The sequence below is a fragment of the Sinocyclocheilus rhinocerous genome, unplaced genomic scaffold (assembly GCF_001515625.1).
Source record: "Sinocyclocheilus rhinocerous isolate Xijiao unplaced genomic scaffold, SAMN03320098_v1.1 scaffold606, whole genome shotgun sequence".
NCBI classification, from domain to species: domain Eukaryota; kingdom Metazoa; phylum Chordata; class Actinopteri; order Cypriniformes; family Cyprinidae; genus Sinocyclocheilus; species Sinocyclocheilus rhinocerous.
The window spans coordinates 192309-203300 of NW_015661919.1; the positions used below are offsets into that span (position 1 = coordinate 192309).

A 10992-nucleotide genomic window follows, 5' to 3' on the forward strand; every position below is an offset into this window, starting at 1 on the left:
CACCTGAAGCCGGTGTGTTTTAAGAAGATATGTTGCTGTATAAGGACGGTGGTGACGGTAACGTTACTTGAATGTTTCTGGATGATTTAATCTACGATGGTTAGTTAAAATGAAGAATTTCATAACCATTTGTTTGGAAAAATAGTTTTGATTGATACCTGCAGTTTTCCTCCAAGCCAACAGGTGCCGGTGCCGAGTCACGCGAACGTTTCATTCGGGGAAATTCTCGCGTGAACATCCTGCAGCAGACAGTGGATTGAAATTTCTGAAGCTCTCAGAGTTGTCAACAAATCTCTGCGAAGCTGCATATCCACATTAGCATCGAGCAGACCCAATGAGAACCTCCTGCATGCAGAAGAACCGCCTCAGCTGTGCTCAAATAAGCGCCTTTCAGTGCTAGCAGTTCGCTTGGTGGAAGTTTCTGGCTCTTTTCTCTCATCTGTGTCGCTTTAGCTAGTTAGCGTATCTCCAACAGCCGCCCGGATGCGGTGAAGCCCCGCAGTTTTACCTTCAGCTCTGGCATTCCGACGTGCACGAACGGCTAAAATCATGTCAAACACTCGGCAGCAGCAACAGCAGCAGTCTGGCGGTTCAGCGGGGTCCGTCCCCGGGACGAGCTCTGGAAGTATGAGTAGCAGTAGCGGCGGCGGCGCCGGTGGAGCGAACAGCGGGAGCGGCGGCGCTCAGAACGGGAACAGCTCGGGTAACGGGGTGTCCTCGCGGACTTTGGGCACGGTTGCCGAGGGACAGAGCGCTCGACTAGGCTCGTCGAGTAGGAAAAGACCCTTGTACAATGGTCTGATCAATCCCTATGAGGACAAGAGTAATGATTTTGTATGGTAAGTAGATTCACCTTCTCTCACGAGGTTGCAGAGGGCTAAATCCACTTAATAATTAAGTTTTAGTGTGCTTGTTTTGAACAATTTCCAACGTGCGGGTTTAATTGCAGGTTTATCTGGCAAATCCTGTGATTTTCTCCGCACTTAATCCTGTAATTCCTAGGATAAAGATAATTGTCAAGGTGTTAATTCTCCCAAAAGTCCGTCATTATTTACTCACCATCATGTTGTTTTCAAACGTGTATGAACATTTTTCTGTGGACCACAAAAGGAGATATTAGACATATTGTTAGAGACAATCCCACTCAAGTAAGAAAATAATGCAAGTTGAACTTGTTTATCTGACACTTAACAAACTCATATACAAACTCAAAAGTCAGCAGTCTTTTAAACCCCAATGTCTAATTCAAAACACCAGTCAAGTTTCAGCTTTTTGTTGATTTATTGTAAAAGGGAAGCAAGTTTTGCATGTGTCATTATTATAACTGTTTTCTTTCTTTTTTTAACAGCCCTATATGTTTTGAGATGATAGAGGAAGCTCACATGACAAAGTGTGGCCACAGTTTCTGGTGAGAAGCACTTGTTCTCTAAACTGAGAGTTTATCATGTGCATTTTCCAACCCACTTGCATACTCAAGCAATCATGTCTTCATTTCTATCTAGTTATAAATGTATACGACAGAGTTTGGAGGACAGCAACAGATGCCCAAAATGTAATTATATCATTGATAATGTGGATCAACTCTACCCCAACTTCTTAGGTATGTGTATGCTAATATTATTCTAATAATGTGTTAATTACTTTTCAAATTTGATAACATCAAATTTGGATTGTTACCACCTACAATACGATTTTATGTCAGACATTTGGCTGATTTTTCAATCTTATGGATTGCTTAGCTTACATGATCCTCTAATGGTTTTCAGTGAATGAACTGATCCTAAAACAAAAACAAAGATCTGAAGAGAAGCGTCTGAAACGGGATCACCCTGTAAGTGCATCCAGCTTTCTGTTTGTATAATGAGTGGAAACTATTTAAACAAATTTGATAAACTGTTACAGATAGTTTGTACCACATTAAATTATGTCTTATTGTTCATGTTTCATATGCTGTTTATAGAATGGAACCAAATGGCAGGTTTTTCAAGATGTCCTTGGTGCAGATCAAGAGAATATGGATTTAGCGAATGTCAACTACATATTAGAATACCTGTTGCAAAAAAAGAAACAACTGGAGGCGGTTGGTACACATCATCACATAACATTACTGTTGCCAGTAAATTTGGCAAAAGGCAAAGTTTATTTTTCAAAATGTCAAATAGTCAAAAAATGCTACCCATAAATGCTCCATGAATGAGAATAGTTAGCAAATGAACAGTCGCTGTGATAAATTAGGAACAGGCATATACGTGCACGTGTGTGTGGAAGCATGAATAACATGTGTCAGTGCATAATTAGTATGCCACAAGGCTGTTTGCAGTTGATCAGATCTTGCAGTTCAATGCACACTGCAGCTGAATTCTGAGCAGTCCGGATGAACTTTTTCAACCTTCAGCTCTGCCCTTCAGATCAGCACTTTCTTCAGTCCAGATATTCTCTAATTATCACCCACTTACAGTATTTCAATAAATAATTAAAGCATAAGTCATCAATCAAGACTGAAACATTGATAACAAGAGAGGACAAAAATCCAATATGCACCAAGCCTCACAACTCAATATCATAAGTTGTGTGTCTATAAATCGTAGGTGTCAATTTATAGTAACTTTCATTAACTTTAACAAGCATCATTTGATTATATAATGCTTAAAAGATCATTAGAGACATAGAGACAAAGGCCTGTTGAAGAGCCCGGAAGTATGGTTAATTGTTGATGCCACGATAATTTTTCTTATAAAGAGGGAACAAAATCCCCTGCTATGACTCATAAAGACCAATTGCTTTTCTCTTGCTGATCCATCAATGATCTCTGTCTACAGGAATCACAGGCTGCTCAGCGCCAGATATTAATGGAGTTCCTGAAAGAAGCCAGAAGAAATAAAAGAGAGGTTAAGCCTCCACGTCTCTTTTTAAAATGTTGAATAATGCACTGTTGACAGCAATGAGGTCTTTAATTTAAAGTTTACCTGTCTGTACTTCAACAGCAACTGGAGCAGTTACAAAAAGAACTGAACTTTTTGGAGGAGGATATCAAACGAGTTGAGGTCAGTTTAATATTGTGGCAATATTTGTTTATTTATTTATTGTTTGTTTGTGGTCTAACATAGAAATATTATGCACTTGTAATATGTTTATATATTTTCAGATGCTGTATAAATCTTAATTTCAAAAATGTGACCCTTATGACTGGTTTTGTGGTCCATGTTCACATATACAGTTTTACATTAGCATTCAAAAGTTTGGGGCTGGTGAGATTTTTAAAATGTTTTTGAAAGACGTCTCATGCTCACTAAGGCTGTGTTTATTTGATGAAAAGTACAGTAAAAACAGGAATATTATGAAATATTATTACAGTTTAAAGTTACTGTTTTCTATTTGTATTTTAAAATGTAATTTATTCCTGTGATGGCAAAGCCATTACTCCAGTTATCAGTGTCACATGATCCTTCAGGAATTATTCTAATATGCTCTTTTGGTGCTCAAAAAAAAACAATTATCACTCTTGAAAACAGTTGTGCTGCTGCTTATTATTTGTAGATTTTTTTTTAATTTATTTAGTTTTATAATGTTTTATAACGTTTGTATAATGTTATACATTTCTTTAATGTCGATTTCAATCAATTTAATGTTTTTTAATGTTTGACACACATGATTTTTATTTTATTTTAGGAAATGAGTGGTATGTACACAGTGAGTGAAATGGACCCCAATTTAGACAGTACTGTACCCCAGTTTGAAGCTCCCTCTCCTGCACCCAGGTAAGATCAACTATGCAGGTATATGCAATATTTCACATAAATAAATTAATGGCAAAAAAAGTCTAAAATCATATACATGTGATGACAATCTAATTATTGACAATTATGCTATATTTTTTCCATTTAATAAATAATATCTTGTTTCTGTTTCCAGCAGTAGCATAATAGACCCCACAGAATACATGCAACACCCTTTTGGTGGAAGCTCACAGGTAAATTATTATTATTATTTATTTTAATTTTTTCGTGAATTGTTTTCTTTGCTGTTATGGATGGTTTATATCCATTTGAGTAATGCTGATATTCACTGTTTATTGTTGTTTTTACTTTTAGAGTAAAAGACAAACTTGGTACAACAGCACTCTGGCGTCACGACGAAAGAGATTGACGGCACACTTTGAGGATCTGGAACAGTGTTATTTCTCCAATAGGATGTCTCGGATAACGGGTTGGTTGATTCAAAGTATTAGTATATTTGTTTATACAAGTCTTTAAAAATCTGTTATATACACAGTTGCTTTTCTTGTTAATAGATGACAGCAGGACTGTTAACCAACTGGATGATTTCATGGAGTGTCTATCAAAATTTACACGTTACAACTCTGTGAGGCCTCTGGCCACCCTATCTTACGCTAGTGACCTCTATAATGGCTCCAGTATTGTGTCCAGGTAAGGTTGCAAAAATTGAAGTTCAGACCACACTTTAGTCTTTGTTCAGTTCCATTCTTGAAGTAACCAGCAGAGGGTAGTATTGTAGTACTGAATAACATCACAGATCAAGATTCAAGAGATTCAAGATTTTTTATTTGTCACATACATGGTTATATAGAGAATATATGACCAGCACTATTCTATTCTATAAGGACTGTGTTAATTTTGAGTACCATCTATTTTAAAAAAGCTGGAATTGTGGCAAGTTTATAATATATATATACAATTGCTCATGATTCTCATCCCTGTTCCATAAAGTATCATCAATTACAACAAAATGTCCGAATGTGTATCTTTAACTGTGCATTCTCGTTAATAAGTCGAGGTAATTACACAGATTCATTCTGATAAAACTTGAGTAAATCATAACACATTGACAGTAATATTTTCAGAAATTGAACTACAGGTCTAGCTGTATGCTTGTTGCGGGGTTTGATGACAAGATGCCTTTTTTACTATAGTAGTGATCAAACCTTTGGGGTGTGTAAGATATTTTATTTTATTTATTTTTGTTGAAAGAAATTAATACTTTATATAGCAAGGGTGCATTATATTCCTATTTGATCAAAAATGACAGTAAAGACATTTATAAAGTTATTAAAGATTTATATTTAAAATAAATGCTGTTTTTAACTTTCTATTCATCAAAGAATCCTGAAAAAATGTTTCCAAAAAAATGTTAAGCAGCACTGATTTAATCTTATTCAGGATTTCAGCATATTAAAATTATTTCTAAAAGATCATGTGATACGGAAGACTGGAGTAATGACTGAAATTTCAGCTTTGCCATTACAGGAAAAAAAAAACATTTTAACATATGTTCAAACAGAAATAATATTTCACAGTACTACTGTTTTTACTGTATTTTTGATCAAATAAATGCAGCCTTGGTGAGCAGAAGATACTTCTTTCAAAAACATTTTAAAAATCCTCAATTTTGAACAGTAGAGCAGTGTTTCCCAACCTTTCTTTAGTCACGGCACCCTTTGGAAATTTTAACTAATTTGTGGCACCCTACAAAATAAATTGTCACAATATTTGAATTTCTAACTTCGATATGATACTTTGAAAAGTATAGATATTCGGTACAGCAGGGAAGAACTGCAGAATATACTGTCATAGGGATATTTTTAATAATATAAAAAAAATTTGTCCATCAATGCTGGCAATCAGTAGGCTAATTTCTAATAAAAAGACCAATTTATATGACATATTAATGTAGGCTTTTTTTCATATGTAAACATTGTGAGATAGCTAGTTATAATGGTAATTAAACAGTTTACACTGCTCCCCTGCTCTCGACAGAAGGCACCCCGGTTGGGAAACACTGCAGTAGAGTATATTTTATTGGATGCTTAGTCTTTTTCTTTTATCACATTAGGTTCAGACTGTAAGCTCAGCTAGGGTTAAACCATTTTTTATAGATTCAACAGTGCAGGAAACATGATCTGAATGTTTTAGAATGGTGTTTCTTCCGCATCAGTGAAAAATGGCAGACAGTTAACGAATCCAAACGCCATGAAAATCATTTGGTTCAGTTCTCAATTCCCAAGTCTATTTTTGGGTTTACGAATATAATCATTGGCTCAAAAACCAACCATTATTTTGATGTTTTATGTAATGTTCAGATATATTACACTAATCCGCAACCAGCCAAAGAACCTCGCTCGGCTAGTATAAAAAAAAGTGCTTATTTCATCACACCATCATTTTTCAGACATACTTATATCTGAACACCTAAGCGTCTGAGAGGCTGTTTGGATGCATTACAGCTCTTGTCTCTTTCAGTGTCTGAGTTTGAGTGGAAGTAGAGCAGATAATGAGCATGCACAGTCAGGAGTACTCGCTGTGCTAACACTTGTTCTGTCTCCTCTCTTTCCCCTCTTTTGCAGCATTGAGTTTGACCGCGACTGTGATTACTTTGCCATTGCCGGTGTCACTAAGAAAATTAAAGTGTTTGAGTACGGCACTGTGATCCAGGATGCTGTGGACATTCATTATCCTGTCAACGAGATGACATGTAACTCTAAAATTAGGTATAAAGAGTGTCGGAAATCAGGGGTTGGCCTGAATGTTCTTGGTGGATTTTGCAGCAGTACAACAGAATGTCACATTTTCTTCTGTCTTGTCTTTTTCCAGCTGTATCAGTTGGAGTAGCTACCACAAAAATCTGTTAGCGAGCAGCGACTATGAGGGGACTGTCATTCTTTGGGATGGGTTCACGGGACAGCGGTCTAAGGTCTACCAGGTAACCTTATGTGTCAGACAGTGCCAGATGACATTCATTACTAGGGATGGGCGGATCGATCCTTAAGTATCGATACTTTCGATACTGATGTTGTATCGAAAGGATCGATCCTCACATAAAAATATCGATTCTAAAGTGCATTTTTTTAACCATTAATTTTATTTATTTATCAAGAAATTCAGTGCATAAAATAAGCTTCTAAGTGGAAAAATAGACTATATTAACGAATAATTGTGTTGGATAGAACCATTTCTCCTGCTCATCGGAACCTCTATGATCGGAACGCAAATACTGAACGATAGAACCAATCAATCACAGACAGCGTGGCTCACAGTGCTTGTTCAAAGAGTGCTTGTTCAAATAGGGCTGCGTTTCCCAAAAGCATCAGAAGCATAAGTAGATCTATAGAAACCATTTTATCGCCCATCCCTATTCATTACTCTTATACCCCTTTCAGTAGGAGAGCAATTTTTTAAATGTTCCTTCTTAACTCACAAACTACTACCGATCCACTTGTCATCTTCTGTTATAATATATAAACTACAAAAAATAAAAATGGATATCTTTTGTAACATTATAAGTGTTTTACTGTCACTTTTAATCCATTTAATGCATTCTTGCTCAATAAAAGTATTAATTTGTTTGTAGAAAATAATTGCTGTACATTGTGTACAAAAAAATCTAAAGTTTAATTTACTAAATTAAATATTTGAAAAACAGACTTGGGTTAAGTTTGAATTCAATATGTACGTTTGTGTATACATTGCAGTTCCTTTAGACTTAATCTAAGTTGGATTCTGACTTGCAAAACTCATTTCCACAGGAGCATGAAAAGCGGTGTTGGAGTGTTGATTTCAACCTTATGGATCCCAAGCTGTTAGCATCAGGATCGGATGACGCAAAAGGTATTTCTACAACTGAAATGTTCCGATCAAGTTATTTGATTTTAGATTCTTACAGAGATATTCTTCTATAACTACTTAAGAATGAATTCTATTTTTCCCCAGTCAAGTTGTGGTCCACCAACCTGGACAATTCAGTAGCCAGCATTGAAGCGAAGGCCAATGTATGCTGTGTCAAGTTCAGTCCATCCTCTCGATATCACCTCGCCTTTGGTTGTGCAGGTGCATAATTTATTTGAATCGATCTATTAAAAGTTTTACTTCCCGCTAAAATTGTAAAACTTTTCAATTCATTCTAAATCTTTTCCAGACCACTGTGTGCACTACTATGACCTGAGAAACACTAAGCAGCCCATCATGGTTTTCAAAGGCCACAGGAAAGCAGTGTCATATGCCAAATTTGTTAACGGAGAAGAGATTGTGTCTGCGTATGTATACACTGAAATTTCTTGTGCTTTTTATCCTGTATCAATGGAAAATTTCTTATGTCTCGAGTGTAAAAGTCAGTGGAAAGAAGTTAATGTGTAATAATTTGTTTAATAGGGATAAAAACATCTTATGGTACCATTTTTAATGCTGTATTGCAGTATCACGTTACTTAACCTAAACAAAACATCAGCTATTGGTACGGTATAAGCATACTGTGTTACAAAAATATTGGTTATCAAATCATCCTTGAATTTCCTTAAATTTGCATCCCTATTCAAATAGAACTGCACCAAACTGCACCATTAGAAATCTGAACAACTCGAGTTGAAAACCAAACATCTGAGTTCAATTGTAACATCCCTTACAGATCAACAGACAGCCAGCTGAAACTCTGGAATGTGAACAAGCCACATTGTTTGCGCTCCTTTAAAGGCCACATCAACGAGAAGAACTTTGTGGGTCTGGCATCTAATGGAGACTATGTAGCATGTGGTGAGTGGCACTACGCAAAATTGGTTAAAAGGTTTGCTTTTGGCACAAAAACTATTTCAGTCTGGTAATAATGCTGTTTGATTAAACTTCCTCATTTAAATCAATGAAGGGTTTATTATTAAGTAAAAAGGGAAATAAAACCAACTTTTGCATTGTAATAAATGTTTATCTGGTTAAAAAATATATACTAACTCCTCAATAACGCTCTCACTTTATACCCCACAGGAAGTGAAAACAACTCACTGTACTTGTACTACAAGGGGCTCTCCAAGACGCTATTAACTTTCAAGTTTGACACTGTGAAGAGTGTCCTGGACAAGGACAAGAAAGAGGATGATACCAATGAGTTTGTCAGTGCAGTGTGCTGGCGAGCTCTACCTGATGGGGTATGATTCAGTTTTATCTCACTCACATTTGACATGATAAATCACTCTTCTAAAACCAGCACTAGGACAAGAAGGGCCATGGGGGCACATGGGGACAGTCGAACTGAACTCCTTGGTACATTAACGACAAGTAATGGCAGGGAAGCAAAGGACAGTGGGTTGGGAGAAGGTTGGTGTGCATCCGCTTTCAGAAATTCATGCTTATTAAACCCACACCCCTCTGCTTCACTGTCTAAAATAGTGTGGTTTGCAGGAAAAGGCATTGCTATAAAGTCATCTTTCATCCCGTGGCTAATTTGCTGTGCCCAGTGCTGTGTTTATTAACCAAGCTGATTTTTGCTTTCCTCTTTAAAAGGAGGATCCGAACAGGGCTGTCACAATCCTGACATTTTGTCATTTTATTTAACTGTTTTGTTCATGTTCATTGTTTAAAAAGATTCGTAAGGATTCGTAAGAATTTAACCAGAGCACAATATGAATTACAATATTTTAAATATTAAAATATTTACTAAACTTTTAAGAATTTCTTTTTAGGGTGCTTTAGTTTTTGAAACAGTTTGACCAGAACACAGTCAAACTGAATGATATATTATAGTAATATATTTTTTATTATTATTATCATAGAATATGAGAATGTTGTTATTATGTGGCAGTAATATATTTCTGTCCTAAAATCTTACTCGAGTAAGCAGACTGTGAGCCTTCATTTTGCATGATGGATGACCTTTCAGTTTCTGCAGTTTCTGTGTGTTTTTAATAGTTTATTTATTTGGTTTTTCCATATATTCTTCTTTGTGTAAGTGGGTCATATTTTTTTTTTTTGTGCCACTTAACTTTGTAAGACGTGTCTGTAATGGCCCAAAATATTTCCCATTATGTGAATGCTAAAATTAAAGGGTTGGTTCACCCAAGAATGAAAATTCTGTCATTAATAACTCGCCCTCATGTCATTCTGAACCCTTAAGACCTTTGTTCATCTTCTGTACACAAATTAAGATATTTTTGATGAAATCCAAGAGCTTTCTGACCCTGCGTAGATGGCAACCCAACTGACACATTCAAAGCCCAGAAATGTAGGACATCGTTAAAATAGTCCATGTGACATCAGTGGTTCAACCGTAATTTTATGAAGCTACGAGAATACTTTTTGTGCGCAAAGAAAACAAAAATAACTTTATTCAACAATTTCTTCTTGTTTATGGGTTTGGAACGACATGAGGATAAGTAATCACAGAATTTTCATTTGTGGGTGAACTAACCCTTTAAGTAAAACCAAAACACTGCGTTCCAGTGTTATTTTAGTATTATTATAAAGTATTACAGTATTCATTAAGATTTTCAATATTCATTTTTGTTTTAGTTTACGTTTTTATTGACTTTTGTAATTTGTATTCGTTTTTGTTTGAAAATATTTCTATTTAGATTTTTCATTTTTAGTTTTAGCAATTTTAGTACTTCAACTTAAACCGCTTCTGTTGGTTGCCAAGGCAACACTTCTAATTTAAGTTTTAAAAATGTTCTGCTATTATTTAAAGGGATAGTTCACCCAAAAATGAAAATTACCCCATGATTTACTCACCCTCAAGCCATCCTAGGTGTATATGACATTCTTCTTTCAGACAAATACAATCGGAGTTATATTAAATAATGTCCAGGCTAATCCATGCTTTATAATGGGAGTGGATGGTAGCCCAAGTCCAAAAAATTGCACCCATCCATTATAAATGATGTCCACAATATACCTAAACCTACCCGTCTCCACCCCCTAATCCCTAAACCCACCCATCTCCACCCCTAAACCTACCAATCTCCACTCGTAGATATGGATCCAACCACGCCCCATGGATCTTGTGTTCCACAGTGAGGGGCTACTGACTGTCATAAGCGCATTCATGAGAGAGTGGTGTCCAGTGGATGGCGTAGGACGTAGGTGTAGCGTAAGCTCCGGTGAGAATATGCTAGTCTCACGAGAAACAAGTTTTGTTTACAGCAAACGAAAACCAGTGTTCTCTTGGCTTATTTTGAAATCCTCTGACATTTTTCTTTACAAATCCTCGTTTTGTACT

General features: G+C 36.1%; 1 protein-coding gene across 1 annotated transcript in view; it reads left to right on the top strand.

The window, feature by feature from the left end:
• The first annotated feature begins 213 nt into the window (after positions 1–213).
• The window catches only part of LOC107726924 (E3 ubiquitin-protein ligase RFWD2-like), a 13921-nt gene continuing 3142 nt past the window's right edge, over positions 214–10992 (top strand). Inside the window, exons 1-18 of the mRNA XM_016536616.1 lie at positions 214–839; positions 1349–1408; positions 1503–1600; positions 1767–1831; positions 1961–2080; positions 2820–2888; positions 2985–3044; positions 3670–3758; positions 3913–3970; positions 4092–4206; positions 4292–4427; positions 6362–6505; positions 6609–6717; positions 7541–7622; positions 7725–7841; positions 7930–8047; positions 8416–8540; positions 8766–8926. Coding sequence (XP_016392102.1) covers positions 550–839; positions 1349–1408; positions 1503–1600; positions 1767–1831; positions 1961–2080; positions 2820–2888; positions 2985–3044; positions 3670–3758; positions 3913–3970; positions 4092–4206; positions 4292–4427; positions 6362–6505; positions 6609–6717; positions 7541–7622; positions 7725–7841; positions 7930–8047; positions 8416–8540; positions 8766–8926 — 2016 coding nt within the window. The 5' untranslated portion in view covers positions 214–549. The remainder of the gene's footprint in view (positions 840–1348; positions 1409–1502; positions 1601–1766; positions 1832–1960; positions 2081–2819; positions 2889–2984; positions 3045–3669; positions 3759–3912; positions 3971–4091; positions 4207–4291; positions 4428–6361; positions 6506–6608; positions 6718–7540; positions 7623–7724; positions 7842–7929; positions 8048–8415; positions 8541–8765; positions 8927–10992) is intronic.